General features: G+C 38.8%; 3 protein-coding genes across 6 annotated transcripts in view; 1 reads left to right on the top strand and 2 right to left on the bottom strand.

The window, feature by feature from the left end:
* LOC115376493 (cytidine deaminase) overlaps positions 1 to 12,641 on the bottom strand; it is a 28,716-nt gene extending 16,075 nt beyond the window's left edge. Inside the window, exons 1-8 of one of the 4 annotated variants that reach the window (XM_030076108.1) lie at positions 11,445 to 12,171; positions 11,093 to 11,143; positions 10,797 to 10,997; positions 8,782 to 9,631; positions 8,535 to 8,657; positions 8,337 to 8,448; positions 7,465 to 7,522; positions 6,773 to 6,964 (exon numbers count right to left, since the gene is read on the bottom strand). In XM_030076108.1, coding sequence (XP_029931968.1) covers positions 6,851 to 6,964; positions 7,465 to 7,522; positions 8,337 to 8,448; positions 8,535 to 8,657; positions 8,782 to 8,788 — 414 coding nt within the window. In that variant the 5' untranslated portion in view covers positions 8,789 to 9,631; positions 10,797 to 10,997; positions 11,093 to 11,143; positions 11,445 to 12,171 and the 3' untranslated portion in view covers positions 6,773 to 6,850. Of the gene's footprint in view, positions 1 to 6,772; positions 6,965 to 7,464; positions 7,523 to 8,336; positions 8,449 to 8,534; positions 8,658 to 8,781; positions 9,632 to 10,796; positions 10,998 to 11,092; positions 11,144 to 11,444; positions 12,172 to 12,508 lie in introns of those variants that run through there. The other 3 variants (XM_030076107.1, XM_030076106.1, XM_030076109.1) reach the window with 3 other exon arrangements.
* On the bottom strand, positions 470 to 5,546 carry fis1 (fission, mitochondrial 1). Its single transcript, XM_030076111.1, has 5 exons — positions 5,457 to 5,546; positions 3,983 to 4,115; positions 2,614 to 2,690; positions 2,231 to 2,336; positions 470 to 1,523 (listed from the first exon to the last, which is right to left on the bottom strand). The coding sequence occupies exons 1-5, from the start codon at positions 5,499 to 5,501 to the stop codon at positions 1,420 to 1,422; spliced, it is 465 nt and encodes a 154-aa protein (XP_029931971.1). The 5' UTR covers positions 5,502 to 5,546; the 3' UTR covers positions 470 to 1,419.
* Positions 12,642 to 14,654: 2,013 nt separating the features above from the next.
* On the top strand, positions 14,655 to 21,227 carry tm4sf5 (transmembrane 4 L six family member 5). The gene is given in 5 exon segments (XM_030076110.1): positions 14,655 to 14,828; positions 16,050 to 16,130; positions 16,844 to 16,990; positions 19,503 to 19,691; positions 21,210 to 21,227. Coding segments are annotated over 5 exon segments (609 nt in total).
* Positions 21,228 to 21,658: the final 431 nt, after the last annotated feature.

Below are 21,658 nucleotides of genomic sequence, written 5' to 3'. Positions count from 1 at the left end.
TTTCCTGTTGTAAAACCGCGCCACAGGCTTGAATCTCCCCGGGGGTCAAGACATCAGGACCGTTGGGAGGGAATGAAGTAGGGCAGGCACGTTTTTGTTCCAACAGAGAGCAACAACGGCAATAAAGACTCAAACATTAACTGCAACTGTCATTATGATCTGTCACACATGCAGCAACTTAATACGCATCTAATACAGTCGCTATACAGCATGACATATAATGAAAAATTTGTGAGATTGGGTAAGACTGGATCTGTAAACTGGACTTTGCTTGATCAATAAGAGGATCCTTAAGGAAACAACTGATAGAGGCGTCTTATGTGTCAAATCACACCAGGAGTGCCAAGCTCTGTTTGATTTCCTGCTCGTCTCAAACAACTCCAAACACAACACGGCATCAGCATGAGATAAGCGCAATCATTCATTTTCATTCCACGGGTCAATAATAACCGCCTCACAGGAGGGGAGGTCTTTCGTCAGCTCAGGATTATTTTATTCGATGAGGGAAAACAAGTCAAATTAGACACAGCAGTTGTCTAGGATGTAAAGAAAAGCATCTTATGTCACAAAAACGGTTAATTTCCACCGAGTGTGTTGCCTCCGTGGATAAAATGTATGATCTCAACACATGGAAACAAACCAAATCTCCAGGATTAAATGTAATGTCTCTCCGTGCTCACATCATTCACAAAGCTTGTGTACTCCAGAGAAGCAGCTGGGCTTATAATCGCCTATAAGCAGTAAGGGGGGAGTCACAGCTGCCTTAACAACGACCAGATTCTACCACAAACAAAACCACGTTGTGACTTTTTGGCATTGTAAACTATCACACTACACCTGCCCCTACACTAGTAACACTTTCCTTAACTTTGCTTTTCTTCTTCGATGTCAGAAACAACAGGACAGCAGTAATCAAAACAAAATTGCACTTTTGTAAAGAATTTTTTTCTTAGTTTTTTTTTTTACAAAATCCAAGTGCTTTGAAGCCAACTTATGAGGTTTATGCTGACGTGCACCCTACCAAGAAATTACATATAACTGATCTGCATTGTGTCTATTCTAGTTTATTTACATGAATAATGAGAAAGTGCCATGCTATAGTGTATGCTTACACAATTAAGTCGCTTCGTATATGCTGAAAATCGTCACCCTGTTAAAATATGACAACAGGTTAATCACTGGCACTTATCAAACCCTTTGTGTGCTGATATTGTAAATACATTAGATCAAAACTTTAATTATTCCTTACTGATATTATGGGTTATAGCAAAAAAGGGAATTCCTTCAAACTCTCTCCAAAAAGACACCAATCGATTCTTTTCAAAGCTTTTAAGTTGTTATGAAGGGGGGAGGGTTGAGTGTGTCAGTCCTTCTTGGAAATTTTTTGGTCAGCAAAATGAAGACCATCCCACATCCACGTTAGGACTTTGCTACTCCTTTGGACACAGCCAATCCGATGAGGCCCGCTAATCCAGCCACGCCCAGGCCGATTCCCCCGACGATCGCCATGCCGACCAAGCCATCTAGGTGACGACAGGTGAACTTCAGTATTTTGAAATTATTAACTCAAACTGATGTGTTGCAACAGTCAATAATAACTTCCCACCAATGTAATAAACCATAAATGTAACACCAATTTCCATTGTAATAGTCCAGTTAAGGAAATAAATTTCCTACAAATGTAATAAAAAGGTACCTGCAATTACGTACTGCATTTTTCTCAGTTAACGTAGTAATAAAACACTGACTTTCATAGGACTTGCGTACACATCTCTAAATGGATGAAAGTTGCCTACTGCGTTTTGAGTGTTGATTACTTATCAGTTTCAAAACTGGAAATTTCAACCTTTGTGTTAATGTAATTCATCATTTTTTTTGCGTTTCTGTTTTATTTGATAGTGAAAGTAGAGAGAGACAGGAAAGGCATGGGAGAGAGAGGGGACGACATGCAGCCAAGGGCTTGGGCTCGGATTCAAACTCAGGACACTGCGATCAGGACTCAGCCTGAACAAGTGGTATTCACTCTACCAGGTGAGCCACTGGGGCGCCCAAAAATATATTTTTTTTATATATGTTGGTGGGAAGTTAATACATTGACAGCTGCAACACCACGAGTGGAATAACCTGGTCAAATTCTACTAACAAAGCGAAAGGGAATTTATCTGATTAGGCTAAAACTGAAAGTCAAAAGGGTAAAGTGAGTGGTTTGTGTCCAACTCCTCTTTATTACCTTTCTTCAAAGCCTTGTCGATGAGTTTCTCCAGCTCCAAAGCCTGCTTGTTCCCCGGCTCGTTCTTCAGCAGAGTCCGGATGTACTTCAGGGCTTTCTCGTACTCCTGAAGGAAACAGAGGGATGACAAATATTCAACATAAAGAAAAGGAAGAAGAGAAGACGATGTGAAAAGAAAATACTCATATATAAGTGTTAACAGACATAATCAGAGGGCTAAAATTACAAGAAAATTAAATGTGTTTACATTGTACAATGTGATGTTCACACATTAAAATGACTGTGGGAAGTCAGAAAACAAAACATCAAAATGCAGGTAGTCAGAAAAAAAATAGACTGAAAACAATGCAAATAATATCACAGTTTTAAGGTAAGACACTCACTTTCAGTCTGTAGTTGGCCACAGCCAGGTAGAACAAGAAGTCCCGAGAGTCATCCTTTGTTCCTTTCTGAACCAGCTCTGTAAAAACAAGAATGTTGGTTCATGCTGAGAAAATTTAAAACATATAAGGTAATAGTTAGTTAGTTAGATACTTTATTCATCCCGAAGGAAATTCACAGTTTCCAGCAGTATCCACAGAGTACAAGATTAAGTAAATCAAAAATTAAGAATAAGTAAATCAAAAATAAAGAATAAAGATGACCCTCGAGATAATACCTCATCACCATACATTAGAAACTGTCTCATTGTAATCCTTTAAGTTTGAATGTCACTTGTAAGATAGCTTGTTCTTAATTATTCTCTATCAAAAACCCAGGACAAGCATTAATATTCTGTCTTTATGAAATCTGTAGTGATTCCAGCTGCCACTTATTCCAATACACCTGAAACGCCACTGAAAGGGCAAAAAGAAACTATAAAATGTCAGGTATTAGGACTGAGTGATATGACGATGTATATCGTGGGACGAGGGAAAAATGTCTATTGATAGAGATTTTTGTCTATTGTTTCTATCACTGTTGCTGCAAAAACTGTGTCAGAGCAGGAATTTACATCACTGAGTTGGAGCTCACAGTTGTCTTGAATGTACCATTACTACATGTGGGCTTGAGTAAGAAACAAAAATGGAGGAGCGTGACACAGAATGAAACCCCCGGTGACACTTTGATACAGAACAAGACAAGATGATGAACTTCTTGAAAAAAAGAAGGTGTCTTTAGGATGCGGTTTGGATGAGAAATCTGACATCAACCAGAAAACGATACTTTGCACACTATGCCAAAGACCGGTTCTCATGTCAGGCTCCGACAGAACAAACCTCCTGTACCACTTACAGAAGAGCCATGAGCTGCAGTGCAACAAGAGCCAAAAGATGCAAACTGCATGGAGGGTAAGTGTTGTCAGCAAAAGCAAACCTCAGTTCTATTCAGTGTCATTTCAAAATAAAAAAAGAGAAAAGAGAAAGTGCCTTTTATTTGTATTTAGTTCACAGAATTATCAAAAAGTTGTGATGTGGTTCTTTTTATAAACAGTTTTACAGAGAACATACTAAACTATGAATTATTGCTATAAAGATAAATAATTATCCCTATCATGATAGAATATTTTGTCCATATCATATCAACCCAGTCAGGTATGATACTGGTCTGACCAGGTGGAAAATACATTCAGCCACTATAGTAGGAACAACTACAACAACAAAAAAACTTCATTTACTCTGAGTGCAGATCCATGTATGTTGTGTTTGAAGTCTCTCAGGTGGACAGTGGTCAATTTAAAAGTAATAACACTTAGGCTATGCGTGGACTCACCTTCCAGCAGTGATATTCCCTTCTTGATGTCATTTGAGTATTTACTCCTGATCAGACACCAGGCGTATTCAAACTTGGTTTCTTTGGAAACGGCGCCCTTCCCCAATTCAGCATTGTACTTCTTCTCAAATTTCTGTTACAGAGAAGAGAAAAATGCTCATTTGTATGTTTTTTTTAAAAAAGCAGAGTTTCCTCTACATTCACTAAAATGTAGTTCACATGTAAACAGGAAATTAACAAATGCATTAAAATGAAAATCTCCCTCAGTTTTCTTCATTAAGCACAGGCAAACATCGACCCAGTGTGAAGATGGGGATCTTAAAGACAAAATGAAGTGTCCAAATATAAGTTTTAGTACCACAAGTTGCACAAGAAACAAAACTAGGACTGACAGCGATGGATATGGATCACTAGAGATCACCTCCTGCCACCACTGCTACAAAACAGTGTGAGGAAAAACTATTCACTGTAACAAATATTACACATTAAGTCAACAGCTTGGGAGCATGTTTCCATCACAGAGACTATCTGGGAGAGGCATCAACCCTCCTGTTACTTTCAAATTTACCAACATTTTTTTCCCCAATTGGGATCAATTTTACCCCAACAATTTAGACCTCCAGAAAATGACTATAATAATTGTTGCGCAAGTTTATGGGTCAGGTACTTTATGTCTTTTTGATTAACAACATCGCCTTTTAAATAAAACATAACTTGCCCCCACTCACGTCCTCTTATACATCAAAGTTTTAAGCCGAATCATGTTTTTCAGTCACATGTCACATTATCTATCAGTGGTTCTCACAATACTACAGGTGAGGCTATGTTTGGTCTGGGTCTTAAAGCAGAGGGAAGTTCTTTGAAGATTATAATTTGCATGTTATAGTTCCTCAGTGTCCAAAACACCTAAAACTGTGTGTAAAATGTTGAAAATTCTTTTATTTTAAACAGAAAAAAAGGCTTAACTCCAATGAAACACATATGGGAACAAAACACTGAAACATTTCATCATGTTAATTTTGTTTACCCACCTGTCCCCATTAAATTTGGAAATATGGAGCAAAAAAATAGGATTATCTGACATTAGGTGACCTGCGTGTTGGCAGGTGTTGCACTAGTATGACTCATGGTCGGCTGACTCTCGACACAGCGTTTTCCACATCAGTCTACCGCCTTACTGTAAATATAACTGACACATTAACAGTTTTAAATATCACAAAACACACTTTTGTTAGCATGAGTTACACTGGGACTACTTTGTTTACAGCAGCCTCAAGTGAGCCGAAGGTGACGTCCGAGCGACAGCGTCAGTTAGCAACCGTTAGCCAAACACTATCTCCGACACGTCGCGTTTCACGATAATTTCAGCATTTGTCGGGCTCAGACTTTCATCTGAGACCCTCACGGTGATGTTACTCGGTGGTAGGTGTAGCCTTAAGGCAAAAATGGTAGGTTTAATCTTGTGGAAACTTACTAAAAGATCTTCAGGGGCTACCACATCGCTCACGACAGCCTCCATGTTTCCGGAAACACAGAACGGAACCGCCCACCTTTGTGTGGTCACGTGACACTGTTGGTTCGCGGTTGAGTCAGCTGTAGTTCTCTGCAGCTGTACTACTGCGAATATTACTACTACTGCAAATACTACTAGTTCTGTTACTGCGAATACTACTACTACTACTACTACTGCAAATACTACTAGTTCTGTAACTGCGAATACTACTACTACTACTGCAAATACTTCTAGTTCTGCTACTGTGAATACTACTACTACTGCAAATACTACTAGTTCTGCTACTGTGAATACTACTACTACTACTACAGCAAATACTACTACTTCTGCTACTGTGAATACTGTTACTACTACTGCAAATACTACTAGTTCTGCTTCTGCGAATACTACTAGTACTACTGCAAATACTACTAGTTGTGTTACTGCGAATACTACTAGTACTACTTCAAATACTACTAGTTCTTTAACTGCGAATACTACTACTGCAAATACTACTAGTTCTGTTACTGCGAATACTACTACTGCAAATGCTACTAGTATTGTTACTGCGAATACTACTACTGCAAATGCTACTAGTACTGCTACTACTACTGCAAATACTACTAGTACTGCTACTACTACTGCAAATACTACTAGTATTGCTACTACTACTGCAACTACTACTACTACTACTACTACTACTGATGATGATGATGATGATAAGCGTTGCATGAAGCTGTTCTTCAAGGGAGGGTTTTATGATTGATGTGCATGTTATGTGCTTTTTTCTACTGGCTCTTGTGATTATCTATTTCTATCTGTATTTTTATTTTTTTTTATTTATCACTTGTATCTGTGCACTGTATATTTCTGTCGATGATGGTTGTCATTTTTGTGGTGTTTGCATGGTTGCATTTTAATTCAGTTTTCCTATTTTTAATTTTTTGTAAGGTTATTAATGCATTTGAGGCACACTGAACACACGATGGAGGAAATGTGTTGTATAAATTAACACAGTTTGATTTGGATTGAACAATAAGAAGAAGAAGAAGAAGAAGAAGAACAACAGCAAATAGTGTCACATGCATCTGGAAGTAGTGATTTTTATTCAGCTTGGTGCGATATTGAATTTTAGTCCTGTATCTAATACAATATTACATGTATGACTGTAGTGAGATAAGGAGTTTCCAGTCTCCACATGCAAAACTACTAACTTAACTTACAAATGATCACTGGAATAAGTTTAAACAAGGAAAAAAAGAACCCCCCCCCCCCCACTCCCCCCCCCCACCCCCCACCCCGTCCACACACACACACACACACACACACACACACAAAAAAAAAAACAATGCCAAAGAAATAATACTGTGTCTCCATCAGTGCTGTGTAAGGTGGCCTGGAGTGAAAGCCAGAGGCAGCAGTTCACTGAGGGAGGTTTCTTTGTAAGATCCATCCGGCTTGGTCAGGTACACCGTCCAATCAGATGCAAACTGGTGAGAGAAAACAATAAACAATGAAATCCAAGACATACAACTTATGTAGAATCATTCATTCCGAAATTATCCTGGATCTCATTTTCTTTCAACAAACAGCCTACAATGATCAGTCAATCTTTATTGTCCCAACAAGGGAAACTAAATTTGCAGCCAGAAATTCACAATTACATGTGCACTACACACCCACCATAAACAAATGAAACCATGCAACAGGGTGGGACTGTGAAACTCCAGCCAAAAACATGATTTAAAAGTGACTTCATTGGAGCATTGCATCCTATTGAACAATGCAACCCTATGAGGAGGCTGTAATGTTTCACAATGGTGCGTTATATCACAGAGGCATTAAACTTTAACAGGCCTGCAGTGGCTACTAGTATACACAGATACTCATAAAATGCCCAGTTACTGCTGTCTGTGGCTTTATGTACTGTATCTTTTGCTGACGTGTGGATACTGATTGTGATCATCTTTAGTGGCACACCGAGTCTCACCTCCATGAGAACCTGTCGACAGGCTCCACACGGCCCGACAAAACGGTCTTTGATATCACTACGGACAGAAGAAAGGATGAGAGAAGAGAGATGTAGAGGAATATATAGTATGACCTCTTCCCTTAAATGTAGCTTCAAAGATGTAAATGACATAGATTTGCATGTCATATTGTGTCACGCTGGTTGCAACACTCCACTGAAGCTACATCACACTTGCACGGTGTTATATAATCAAACCCAAGATGCCGTTGCTTTATGGCTGCACAAATACATCAAATAGTAAATATCCAGATGTCCTGTGGATCATTTTATACACATGACACATTCGGTATCTTCGCAAACCTTGGCATCTCCACTAGAATTTACATTACAGCTCTGTGGGTTTGAATAAAGCTAATCTCAGGGAATTGCAGCAGACATAAGACTTACTTTTATGGACTGGAAGTCAATAACTCTCAAGGGGTGCGTCTCCATTGCACTACAGAAAATAATTTGCTTTTTTAAGACTGACTCTCATGATACGCTCGTGGTAATTTGGGAGTCTACAAAGTTAGAAAAACTTTTTTTTTGTCTTTCAATATTTTATGACCATGTCTGCTGGTTGCAACGCCTCCCTGGAGCTACATCACATTTATACTGAGTGGAATATTCAAGCCCAAGATGCCATTGTCTTCTGTCTGCAGCATTACATCAAATAGGGAATATTTAAATGTCTTGTGCATCATTTTATACACATTTTCTTGTAATATAGCAGGACTTATTGGCTGTCTTAGGGAAGATTGGGATCTCTAGAATTGAATTTAAAGTGATTCAGGTTTGAACACAGCAGTATGCGTTTGTAATGAGGTTAAATGGCACATGTGGTGTCTCACCATGTGACAGCGATGGCTCTGAAGTGCCTGTGTCCCTCGGCCACGGCCCTCTGGACGGCCGTCCGCTCAGCACACACCGTCAGGCCGTAGGAGGCGTTTTCCACATTACAACCTGGAGCACAAAAACACTCAGGACACTTGCAGGCTGCTAAACCAAAGGCTGAGGGTTGCAGATAAGAAAACTTGTTAGAGTGTTACCTGTAATTATAGTGCCATCTGCTGTTAATACTGCAGCACCGACAGGAAATCGGCTGTAAGGGCAATAGGCCATATCTCTGGCCTGCAGGCACTGGGAGACCATCTCTTTGATTTTATCCTGGTCTGTGCGTCAAATAAACCAGGAGAATGCAACAAAACAAAAATATTAAGCATATCGAATCATATCTTGTGTCAAAATTACACTGTACATCTGATAATAAGAAAGAGAGAGAGGGATTGGACTTGCCTGTCATTGCGGGTGAAAAATCTCGCTTGTTTTGGTAGCTACTTCTCTCGGATCAGAGTTCATTTGTGTGTTACTGTTGCCAGGCTTGTTAGCGGCTCCCTCTCGGCTGAAAGGAGCAAGAGCAGCGTGACTGTGGGAGGTATTTATCCCAGTCTCATGTTTACTTTCCTGTCATTGGTGGTTTGCAACAGGAGGTCATCGACCCGTATTGCCCAAACTGCACAGGCATGCAGCAGGGATTGCCTAAAAAATCCAGTTAATCTATACTTTAACCAGCAAATACACACTCAGGGTGGTTGCATCTATTAGCATTAAAGCCTCCCAAAGCTTAAATGTGTTTAGAGACTCACTTTTATTAAGAAATCTGGGAAAAACATTGATAAAAAGGTGTTACATAAAATAAGAACAAATAATGTTGTAGACTTTACACTGAAAACAGGTTATTACTACAACCTAGAATATGATAACATCACCATTTAACTCAATTTTTGAATACCACAGTAATAATTATTTTAGGAATATTTACAGTGATTTTTTTCATTGACGTTATGTCATAAACGTCACTATGATATGTTGGTTTTGCAGAGGGCAGGAAAATAGGTATCTTCACCCGTCCCGTCTGTGTCTTATACGTTCCTGTAGAAGTCTCTCTCTGCTGCTGCTGGAGGTTCTTGTAGCAAAACACAGCAGAGCAGTCCTTGGCAGAACTTGGCCAGCAGGAAGGCGAATTTCATACTTTCCCAAATTGCATTCCAGAAGGCAAAAGTGTACAGGGTCTTGTTACAGTATAGGCCATCAGCAGCGGTGGGGTCGTAGTTGGGCTGATAGACGGAGAAGATCCACACATCACCTAAAAGAAAGGGAAATCAACATGTAATACATAGAAACTTTTCACAGCAGCCATTTTGACATGAAATAGCAGGGTAAACACAGGAGTTATTAATGACATTAATAATGGTTCAGCTCCATTTTGGTGTAACAAAGCCAGGGCACTGATATTGTGCATACTGGCTCGATGGAATGGCTGCGTTTTATTGTCATTATATAGAATATAACGAAATTACAAGGTGCTGCTCCATTGTGCTTGATACAACAAAGTAACAACATTGAAGACAGACAACATATACACAGCAATAAATAAAACAGTGCTAAAAAGATATTTAAAATAGATAGATAGATAGATAGATAGATAGATAGATAGATAGATAGATAGATAGATAGATAAAACCAGCAGTCAGTAGTCATTAATTACACGTGATATGTATATGGCACAGATATTGATATTGCACATATTATTGTTTGTTCAGTGTTCTTATAGATCAGGGAAAGAAACTGTTTTTGAACCTTAATGAACTTCAACCTTAATGTCATCAGTAACACCTGTGTTTACCCTGCTATTTCATGCCAAAATGACTGCTGCCAGTGTATTTGTGCAATATGCAGTTTCCCGCAGGACTGAACAAATTTGGGCCAACTAAAAATGAATGAACAAATGCACAGGTACCAATCCCAATAAGATAAATCTTGAGATAATAATCTTGTTTAATGTCCAACAAGTTCTACATTTTTTTTACATTTCCATATTTTGGTATGAAAATGCTAATTAATAAAACAAACTAGCAAATAAACACAAACTGAAATTGGTGTAAAGCCTTACATCTATTGCACTCTACCATTAGATGTCAGTCTTTAAACATTTGAGTTTGCTGTGTGGTCTGTCCTTGCTGCAGTAGCCACTTGAGCTGAAATTTAAATGAGGACCATTTAGACTCAGCAGTCCAAAATGTGGAATAAGACAGTCATTTTTTAGTGACTCGGCCCAACAACAATGTAAACTCAGCTATTAAATTACAGGCTCACTCCATGAATTTATTAACTGAGTCTAAATGATCCTCACTGAAATTGTCCCTTGGCAATTTTGATTATTGCAGCTGTTTTTCTGCAAGACATGGCGTCTCGCTGATATTTTCATGTGTTTTCTCTCAACCCTTTCCCTCGGCTGCTAGCTCCCTCACCAGCCACCATGAGGTAGATCCAACACAGGGACATGAAACACTTCAGTGAGTTCTGCAGGCAGCTGGGGGTGGCTGGGCGTGGCTGAGACCTATCACAGGGAAAGATGAACCACCTCGATGCTGTCAGGGTTATCAAAGCCAACCCCAACAGGTAGTTGGGGATTTTCGGCTGCTGAGGGCAGTCGGTCCTGTACACAACACCTGAGGAGGGGCGACAGATGCACATGACTCACGTTGAGCTGAGAAACAGACGAGGATTCTCAAAGAGACTTGTATTTGATGAAACTCATACTAACCAAAGATGACTCGGGCAAGTGTCAGAGCAGCCAGCTCAATTGTGGCTGCAACTAGAGAAGTAAGAAAAAAAAAAGTTTGGATAACCAAGAACCTCCACAGACAAAAAATAATAATCACGGATGTCAAAGGATCTTTGTAGATGGCAAAATAAATTTTTAATTAGACTATGTCTCAAAAATAGATCTTACAGGAATAGGCTTTTAAGGAACTTGTTTCCCTATTTCAGCTCTAAAATTTTTATTGCATGACTCTGACTTAAATTTATCATTGTTTATGCTTTGTAATTTTTTTTTTTTTTTTTTTAAACTAAACTCTACAGCAGACAATGATCATAGCAGTGTATGTGCTCACCTGTTAGTCTTGGATGTGTGGGCTGCCCGGGGTCCAGTTTAATCGTCCATGCCACACCCAGTGTTATTGCCACCGGGTGGCCTGTAGAGGGGGCTAGAGAGCACACTTCTGCTATTAATTGGGAGATTTGGTCACAAGGTCTCCTAACTATAGACTCATCATATTGGTGTGTTACTAATCAAAACGTTAAGCTCATCCAGGAGAAATTTCTAGTTGCTATTTATAATTTCTGAAACTGTAGATTTTATATCATTAAATTAGCCTTCAAATTTACACTGAGGCTGTGAGCTTTGTAAGGTAATGAAACTGTAATTGCTACTGACATTATTTTGATTGTTATTTTAGACTTAATAGGTTGAATTATTCTTACCGTTACTTTTTACTCAGTTATTATTGACTTTGGGAATGTGGTTTGGCAGTACTGTACTGTGTACTATCATACCAGCAAAGCCAAACAAAGGCCACAAAGAGAGCTTTAAGAATTGTTTTTTCATGGTGCACACACACATTTTCTCAGAAAATATAGCCTGTCTACTTGTATTTTTCTTTACATTTAAGCATCGCTCACATTTGAGTGAGCTGGTCAGGTTTCAGTCTGGACACGTTGATAGTAGAGAGGAGAAGATTGAGAAATTTGAAATACCACGTCATATAGGATTCATATTCAAACTAAAGGTGATTCAAAGGTGATTCAGATGTAAGGTTTGGTAATTGTGATTGTTAATATGAATGCAATATCAACTATGCTATCATCATTATTTGTTTGCCATTCTCAGAGCAAAAGTGAAACTAAGATGACAGCCGTATTCTTTGCACTCATTGCTACACAGAGTTTATCATAACTTTATTTTTCACTGTAAAATGATAGAGAACATTAACATTAACATTAGATGGGTTAAATAAAGTGTCACAACACACAGAATTAGGAAATACTCATACCAGATGATGCAATTCAGTACAAAGACACTGCACACACACCATAAAACCATTAAAACACAGTACAGATCAGTAATTCCACAAATATATACCACAAATATTTTCAATAATAAAAAGATGATACGTGCCTGTCATTGCAGCTGGAAATGGCTGCTCTCCCTGATGACTCTTCTAATATGATACAGAAAGTAATACACCAACATGGAATTATGGGGACGTACAGGAACCACTGGGGATTTTTAAAAGTTGAGATTGTATGAGAAAGACTGAGACTGTGTGTGTGTGTGTGTGTGTGTTTAGGTACGGGTGCTGGCACTCAACAGGATGAACCACTTCTTACATAATGCCTTTCAGCCGGATGCCATCTCACGGTAAACACCTTAACCAAATCAAATCAGAGATACAAAGTCATACAAACCACACTAGAGTCTCATTGTACAGATTATTATTATTCATTCATTTTGTTGAACAACTCCAGGATAGAGTCCTAAAGAAGCACATTTCTTTTCTTTAAGTGTAATGGAGACCCACATCTTGAGTTGTAATCCATAAAAGCAAAATCTTATGTCTGCTGCAAAACCTCGAGCTGAGCATCATTTAAACCCACAGAAATTTAATGTAAATTCTAGTGGAGATGCCTAGTGGAGGTTCCTAAAGATACCAAATTCATCCTGCTGAATTACAGGGAAATGTGTATAAAACGATGCACCAGACATCCAGATATTTTATATTTGATGCACTGGTGCTGCCATAAAACAATGAATGAGAGTTTGACTGTATTGCTCAATCTAAGTGTGATGTTGCTTCAAAGACGATTTGCAGCCAGCAAATACAGAATACGTATGTGGCCTGGTTGTACAATATAGATCACATTTTCTCTAACTGTAAAGCAACTTTAGGGGAAAAATCAGTGTTCAAGGGGTTAAACAGCTCCAGGGAAGGTCCCCAAATTACCACAAATTCATAATAACTTTAAAATAAATTACTAAATTCCATATAGCATGGTGAAGACTATGACAGAAACCCATCCCTTGGGAGTTATTGATTTCTTGTCCATAATGGTAAGTCCTCTGTCTGCCAACATGTACAAAAAAAAAAAAAAAAAAAAATCAAATGCAGAGTGGTGTGTAAACAAGCCAAATCAGATATGGCCTCACATTTAATACACTCATAGCAGTGAAAAACTATAAGCAAGCTCACGAGAAATAATTTTCAATTCTGTTTAATTTTCAGGTATCAGAAACTACTTCGATTTATCAGACACACAATTAACATTTCACCCAAATGGCGACTGTGGTGTAGTCTGTACTGCTACCAAAAAGCCCTCGAGGCCACACTTGCTGTATAATTTTGAAAATACAGTGGCGTGTGATCTTCCATTTCTTCCGTTGATTTCTATCTTGAATGGACTTTCTCACAGATGCTGTTAGATTCCAGGATGACTGCACATTGATAACATTCATTTGGTCTGATGACATCAGCAGCCAGACGCTAATAAACCTATGGCCTCGGTACAGAACATAGAACAGCCATAAAAAACTAACATCTATTGATTCCTAATTTTCCTTGGCAAGCTGATTAGGTCTCTCAGTAGAACTTTTGCATTCATTTTTATGGTGTATTTACACTGGATTTAATATTTCAAGTTGTGCACACAGGACCTCCCACTGGTTGGTTTGTGTCCTTTAGAGGAGCTTGCCAATGGTCTTATTAAATCGCAAAGTCATTCCTGTGTAAGCAATAAATGGACCTAAGTGACTAATATCATCATAAATATGTATCAAAGGGCTTAATAGTCAAGATAGACAGGAAGGAGATCTCTGCTTTCTGTGGTCTGGATTGTCCTGTGTTTGAGTTTTTCATCGAGAGAAAGGTGTTTTTTTTTTTTTCTCCATTTTTCTCCAAAATCCAGCGGAGGACACACCGGCCACACACACAGGGGCAGGTGACATCATTAGGTGGCCTTTGGTCCCACTCTGCTGCTGTAGCTGTAATCATCCCTGACTGTGTTTGCCTTTGCTGTGTGGCCCTGCTGAGTGAGAGTGAGCGGACAGTGGCGAGCTTGTCTCTTGTCACTACAGGACTTGGCTCCTTTTTTAAATTATTATTTTATTCATTTTTTTTTAGTTTTAGTTTTAGCTGCTGTGTTTTGCCATTTTCTAACACCAGATTCACTCTTAGTGTTGCAAAAGGGAAAGGCTCAGAGAAAAGGAGGAGAGAAAAGAGAAGTCTTTAAAAAAGAGGCAGGCAAGAAGAAAAGAGAAAGATAAAAGCATGTGCTGCACGGGGAAGTGCGCCCGCCTGGTGGGTCTGATCCTGCTGCCCTTGGCCTTCGTCTGTATGATCGCCAACCTGCTGCTGTTCTTCCCCAATGGAGAGAGTCTGGAAAACAACCAGATCTCCCTGCAGGTCTGGCTCATGGGGGGCCTCATCGGAGGAGGCCTGTTTGTGAGTACTACATCATGCTGGCTTTACACTTATATTTTTGTCTTCTTTTCCACTATTCCATTCTCTTCTATTTAATGTTCTCTTTTGTTTAACTGTAATGCACCTTTCACTGAATTTGATTGCATAAAATACACTATATAAATGAAGTTGAAATTACCTGAATGACCGACAATTTAAAGGAGCGGGTTTCATCGCTTGCTTTTATGACTTGTACCTATTTTTTCTCTTTTGTTATTGGTAAAACACATCTTTTTTTCTTATTTCATTCATTTTTTTAAAAATTTATTTTCATTAGTTACCTACTGAGAGATTGGCTTTCAGTTATGTGGAATGACATTTTACTTGCAGAGGCATCTTTTGGAGCGCTGGATGTTGGTCATAAGAATCATACACATTTCTTATAATCTGACACTGAACAAACCAGGCTTAACATTAATCTGCTGATCTCTACAGTAATCTAAGAACATCAGTGTACAATACAATGTTTAGCACTGATCCACACTTAAATTTTGAAAAGCATGAAACATGAGGTGACTTTGTGTCCAGGCCTTTCATACTAGTTTGCAATTTATGAGTCTGATATCGGCTGCTGATAATAAGTGCAAGTTATTATCGATCATGGGAGGATCCTGTATACACCGTCTCTATTTGCAAGTCAGATTTTACAGAATTGATTTGCCAGAACCCAGTAATGTACACTAAAATAATTCCTGTACTTCCTTAATGATACACTGGGAAAAGAAACCTGACCTGGATAGTTTTTGAATGTCACCTTCAATTTCCAGGCTTGTGAGGCAGAACAGTGACTAATATCTAATTCATAATCAAATGGTCTTGTTCAGACCTTTGAAGCTTGCGTCTTTATCTTTAGGTTGTGTCTTTATCACGGCTGTACCATCATTTGAGTAATGCTGAAACTGCATCTGTGGGCAATCCCTTTTTATTGAACTCCTGACATTTCAGATGTCACTGGCCGCCGGAGCAAGAGACTAAAAGTGGCTTCAGGATTCACAAATATTGGTTTAGGAGATAAGAGATCACATGCACAGACAAAAACAGAATAATGCGGTGCCACATCGTAACTGGTTTTGAGCCTGTATTGAAATAATTTAGAGTTGAATGGAGTCAGCAGTGTAAGCCTCCCCATACGTCACTCTGTAGCTGTTGCTTGATTAAAAAAAAAAAAAAAAAAAAGATGCAGCTGTTTTTGAAACTTTGCAGATGCTGTGCCCCAGCTGTTCAGCCATCAGGGCAGGGGGCAAGGGTTGCTGCGGAAAAGGTTGCTGTGGTAACCGTTGTCGGGTGAGTAGAACCGTTTAATAGATTTACACAGGAGCTGCATGCAAATAAGGTAATGATAGGTAATAAAAGTTAAGTAGCAGGAATGATTAACTACGAGTAACACACCTACATCAGGTGTAATGAGTCATTCATTGCATCAACGCATAGATTATAAATTTTGCATTTGAATTGATCTGCCTCTAGAATGATTCACTCTGAATTTTGTCTGAATCAAACCATTAACATTTTTTTTTTAAACCTAACACTATGAATTGCAACTTTGTCATTTTTAAAAAATTTTTTTAAAAATAAACAGTTCTTTTCAGAATAAAATAGTAGTTTTACATTGTTTTGCGCATGTTTAGTGGATCTCAAATTTTACCAAAAAAGTGCTGAGTAAAATAGTTGACTTGAAATGGGGTTTTACAAAGTTAAACCTAACTGAATCCCTCCAACAAAACAGAATGAAAAAATCATGACACTGAATTACCAACCAGTGAATCATGAATTGAACTGAAGTCAAAATCTGCCATGATGAAATCTAATTTTCTAATACTGAATCAATAGTCCATTGGAATCTAACCAATTTAAATACACCTATGAAGGTCTGGCTGAGTCCTGGTGATGACATCGCCAGTAACAAAGGACAAATGAACAAATCTATCCAGCGTGTGTGTGTATGTGTGTGTGTGTGTGTGTGTGTGTGTTTGTTTGTGTGTCCGTCTCTCCACCAGATGCTGAACTCTGTGTTCTCCTCTGCGTTCGGCCTGGTCGGAGCCATCTACTGCACCAGCGTGGCCTCGGCGGGCCTGGCTATAGGACCCAAGTGTCAGGTGGCCAGCAAAGAATGGGAGTACCCCTTTGAAAAGATGTGAGTGTCTGTCCCATCGCTCAGCTACTGACTGAGGGCTTCATACAGACCCACTCCTCACACACAGAGGAACTCCCTGCTTCATACATCCTTTTTATACTTTTACTGCACTAAATTTGTGCTTTTTACTAAACTACGTGTATCTGGAGGCTTTGCAGAACAGCTTTCACATGCAAAACATCAAAACTGAGCAGGTAGACCTACTACATTAAAATGCTTCTTACAGATTAATGCATCAATAATTTAACTCTACATCAATATTTTTAGTTAAATAAAGTTTTGAATGAAGGACTTTTACTTTGAATGCAGTATTTAGTATTGCTGTGGGTGACTCCACATGCACTTGACCCAAAGAAGGACCGCAGCACAGGGATTCACCCTGACTCATGAAAACACAGCCCTGTCAAAACTTTAGCCTTTGTACTCCAATAATAAAGCATTTTGCCATTTTCTAGGCTTTTATCTGATGTTTTTTTTTTGTCCCATTTATGCATAAGATGTCATAACCTCTTACACAAAATACAAGCACCAACACGCATAAACACATATCTTGCGCCTTATATTCCCTCCCATTTGTGTGTATAAAAGCTCTTCTTTGTTGTGTACAGTATGCTGTGCACGTGTCCTTATTTTCCCTTTGTATCTCAATGTAACATTCTCATTTGTTTGTTTTACTTATCTTTGTTAGAGGTGCAGCAAAGTATTGGCAAGCATGGTTTGGTTTTAGATAACCAAAACAAAATGAAAAAAAAAAAAAAAAAAAAAGTAGTTCTGTTAACATCCAGTAGATGGCAGACCACACCAGCACTTTTTTTCCCCCTTTTCATTTTGCAGTCTCAGCTGGAAGGGCGTCATATGATTAAGAAGCCTTGGAATGCAAAGTCATTCAAAGTTTTGCTTTCTATTTACAAACTCTGCCCAGACTGAGAATTAAGTGATATTTTGTTCATTTCTGAGGGGAACTTATTTTTGCTGGCCTCCACAGCAAGGTCAGAGGTCAAGGGTCAGCCACTGAGCAGGGTCACTGAGGTTGGTTTGGTTTCAGCAGGGTGGATACTTGAACCTGGGTCTTCCAGTTGATGGGCAAAGTCATTTAGTCTCATATTCAGTGTTAAAAAAAAAATGTTTTTCTTAAAATAGTTAAACTTGTTTCCAGTGGAGTTTCCCCCAGTTTCAGGAATTTTTCCAGGGAGCAAATATAAATGTTAAAACCAGGCAGAATAAGGCAGATCTGTTCACTCACTGATATAAAGAAAATGACACTTTTGATTGAAAAAAATGTGGACACAAGTTTAAGTCCCTTGTTCAAAGAAAAATGTGATTTTAACACAGAATATGAGACTAAATTTCTTGCTAAAATGGATAGTTTAATTAATTTATTTATTTATTTTTCATTGTGGTATGTATGCCATCCCTGTGAGCCACACTGTAACCCTGCTAACTAAGAGCCAAACTGACTAATGCTGCAGGTATGAAGTTACTGGCATCTTCCAGGTTTATTTCATGCTTAGGCGTGTAGGATTTCATGCTTCTGTCAGGAAGATTGAGACTTGAAGAGAGAAACATGTTGATGAATATGAGCATATTGTTCATGTTTAACTACGGTTGTCTGATATTGACGCGCTTCATTATTGACAGTTTTTATGGCATTGACACCGTTTTTTATTGACAGCTTTTATAACGGCAGGTTAAATGATACCAGTGTTTTTAGGGAAACAAGCTTGACAGTCGCGTGGTGTAATTCTGACAATAATTCTGACTCAACTAGTCCTTCCTCTTGCAACCCCTTTATTTCCTCCTTTTCAATGTGCATTGCTCAACTATATTGCTCTACTTTTTCTGTCCTTACAAAAACATGTGGACAGTGCACAGTCCTGTTGCAAAGTGACAGAATAAAATTCCTAAATATTACCATCTTGGGAAAAAAAAAAAAAAACATCTTCCAATATCATTATAGAGGATCCACTCCGCTGACTTATAATCTGATTTGTGTTTGTGAGCAACAAATTTAAGTATAAATGCTATCCTACTTAATTAACCCTTTGAACTCTGATTACTGTATCCCTTGAATTTCTCCTTAAATGTCTACAGAAAATAGATTTTTTTTGTCAATACTGTATGACCATGTCTGCAACACATCACTGAAGCTACATCACACTTATATTGAGTGAAATATTCAAATAAATGTGCACCATTACATCAAATAGAAAATATCTGGATGTCTTGTGCATCATTTTATAAACATGTCCCTGTAATTCAGCAGGGCTTATTTGGTTAAACACAATATAATTTGGTTTAATTTTGCATAATCAAACATTTTGCAAGAGTAAATGTCACTCTCTTTCAAAAACAGGAATGCAATGGTGGTATTTTCCAATGAAACTTTTCATATTATATTTCCTGCAGGAGCTTATTTACCTCCTTACTGACACACTTTGCCACCACAGTTTATTTCCCTGTATCCTGAGCCCAGCCAGCCTCAGTTATTCTCATGTATGTGTGATGTTGCTGCTCCCAGGGAGAACAGCAGCTACCTGGCAGACAAGACCCTGTGGGATCTGTGTGTGTTCCCTGAGAACGTGGTGTTGTGGCACATCGTGCTGTTCGCCATGCTACTGTGCGCGGGTCTGCTGCAGCTCGTCCTCTGTGGCATCCAGGTCGTCAACGGCTGCCTGGGCTGCATCTGCGGGGACTGCCGCGACAACAAGGAGGTAGGTGCAAACGGGAAACTCCCTCCTGCCTCCCAAAAGTAAACTCCTCTAACATTTGAAGAAGGGGTTTTGTTTCCTTATACAGGCCCATGCATGTTCTTGGTTTGGAATTGTTTTTCTTAAACTCACTGAGGAGAGAAGGTTTCAATCCAAATGATAAAAAGGGGAAATCATTCAAATTAAGGAGATAGGAGATTTTCAAACAACTTCATCAAATTGAACCAAAGCAAACTGAGCCATCCTGGACAGACTGCTGGCTGCAGGCCACCTTACTGCTCTTGATCAATATTAGCTTCATGTATAATCTTATAGAAGTTTTCCTTTGTTGTGTTTTGATGTTTTAATTGTATCTTTGAGGTCTGCCAGGCCTGTCAGAAAAGGCTCACAGTCACCAGCGCTGCAATTAGTGCTGCTTCTGCTTTGATGTGTGCGAACAGGGAAGCTAATAGACTGTAATGGGATTGTCCGAAAGTGAGTTGCATCAGGAAACAAGAAAACAGTTTCCATTGGCAAGGAGAGCTGCACTCATTTGAAGAGGGGACATCTTCTCCCAGTCCAGTCAGTAACTGTGAAAGTGATGTCATGTCTGAGGTTGTTTTCTACACAATAAATGTAAGATTGGATTTATGCAACCATTACACTAAAAAAAAAAAAAAAAAAAATCCACTTGTTTCCCTTCTGATTGGCTTGTGTCCAGGCTTTTGTTGAATCAGGTGTCATTTTCGATATTAATGGGCTGATCGGCCTTCTTCCTCATTCTTTCAACAAATTTATACTTGCTCTAAGAAAAAAAAATCCTGAAACGAGTGAAACTACACTGGAAACAAGTGGGATTTTTTTAATTCTTTTTTTTTTTTTTTTTTTTTGCAGTTATTACTAGTTCATCAACAGACAACAGGATGAACATTTACCAGTCACTCCTCGTGCACAATGACTTGACTCATTACAGGTGGCATATATGGCAGCCTGGCGAGTTAAATGAGTACATAGATCCTAACAGCGGAAATATTTTAAGTTAAATAAAAAAGGCTTGAAGGTTAAACTCAGATGTAGCGCATGGGTGAACATACAGGGAGGGCGAGTCACATCGGTTTGGTACACAATCACCGTCCATTTGCGCACTCATTTATCCATTCAAACACACACACACACATTCTATATTCACTTAGAAACATGGGGACATTAATCATTAATATGCTGTCAGGTGATCTGATGGACTCAGCAGTTACAGGTTTGCAAGCAGAGCTGAAACCACACATTTTGTGTGTACCTGCAATTGCAATTACAAGAACAAAAAGGTGCAACATTGCTAAACAAATGCACACAAACACACTTATATTGTATAGTACAGTGTAGTATATATACATATAGTGTGTCAAAGCAGCTCGGTAATGTACAGCAACAGCCTACACATTAACAAGATGCCCGTATTTATTAACAGCTCTTCCTGCAGTCGCCTGAAAGGTCTTCTCCTGTGAGAAACACGAAATAAACACAAGACTTCTGTCCCCTTTGCAGGATGAAGGCGGTTTGTGAGAGTGAAGAGGATGCCTGTGTCATAACGCAAGCCCAGAACCACCAGGACAAATTTCACCAAGCCATTTGTAAAGTTTATACTTTTTCCACATCAATGCAGCGACATGAGTCCTCTTGTCTGACTAATTGTTATCTAAGTGTAATTCTGATAGTTTTACACTGTTTGGTTGGTGCAGTAATTTGTCGTTTGTGATATTATCGCCTGACTCACTCTGTTTGTATGATTTTTTTTTTTATAAGACATGGTTTCAGAGGTAGAAATGAGTCATTCTTGTATTGAAGCTTTCAGCCACTGACAGATCTGGATTGACAGGTAAATGCCCTCAGGTTTTACACTGAAGTTTGTTTTTCATATCCAACTCACTCACAGCTTGCCTGACATAATCTGCACTGTCCTCATGTTGTTAAAAACATAATTTAGCGTTTTTGGA

Source organism: Myripristis murdjan, chromosome 18, assembly GCF_902150065.1.
Source record: "Myripristis murdjan chromosome 18, fMyrMur1.1, whole genome shotgun sequence".
Lineage (NCBI taxonomy): Eukaryota > Metazoa > Chordata > Actinopteri > Holocentriformes > Holocentridae > Myripristis > Myripristis murdjan.
Note: the sequence above shows the minus strand (reverse complement) of the source record. Positions and strands in the feature narration are given on the sequence as shown.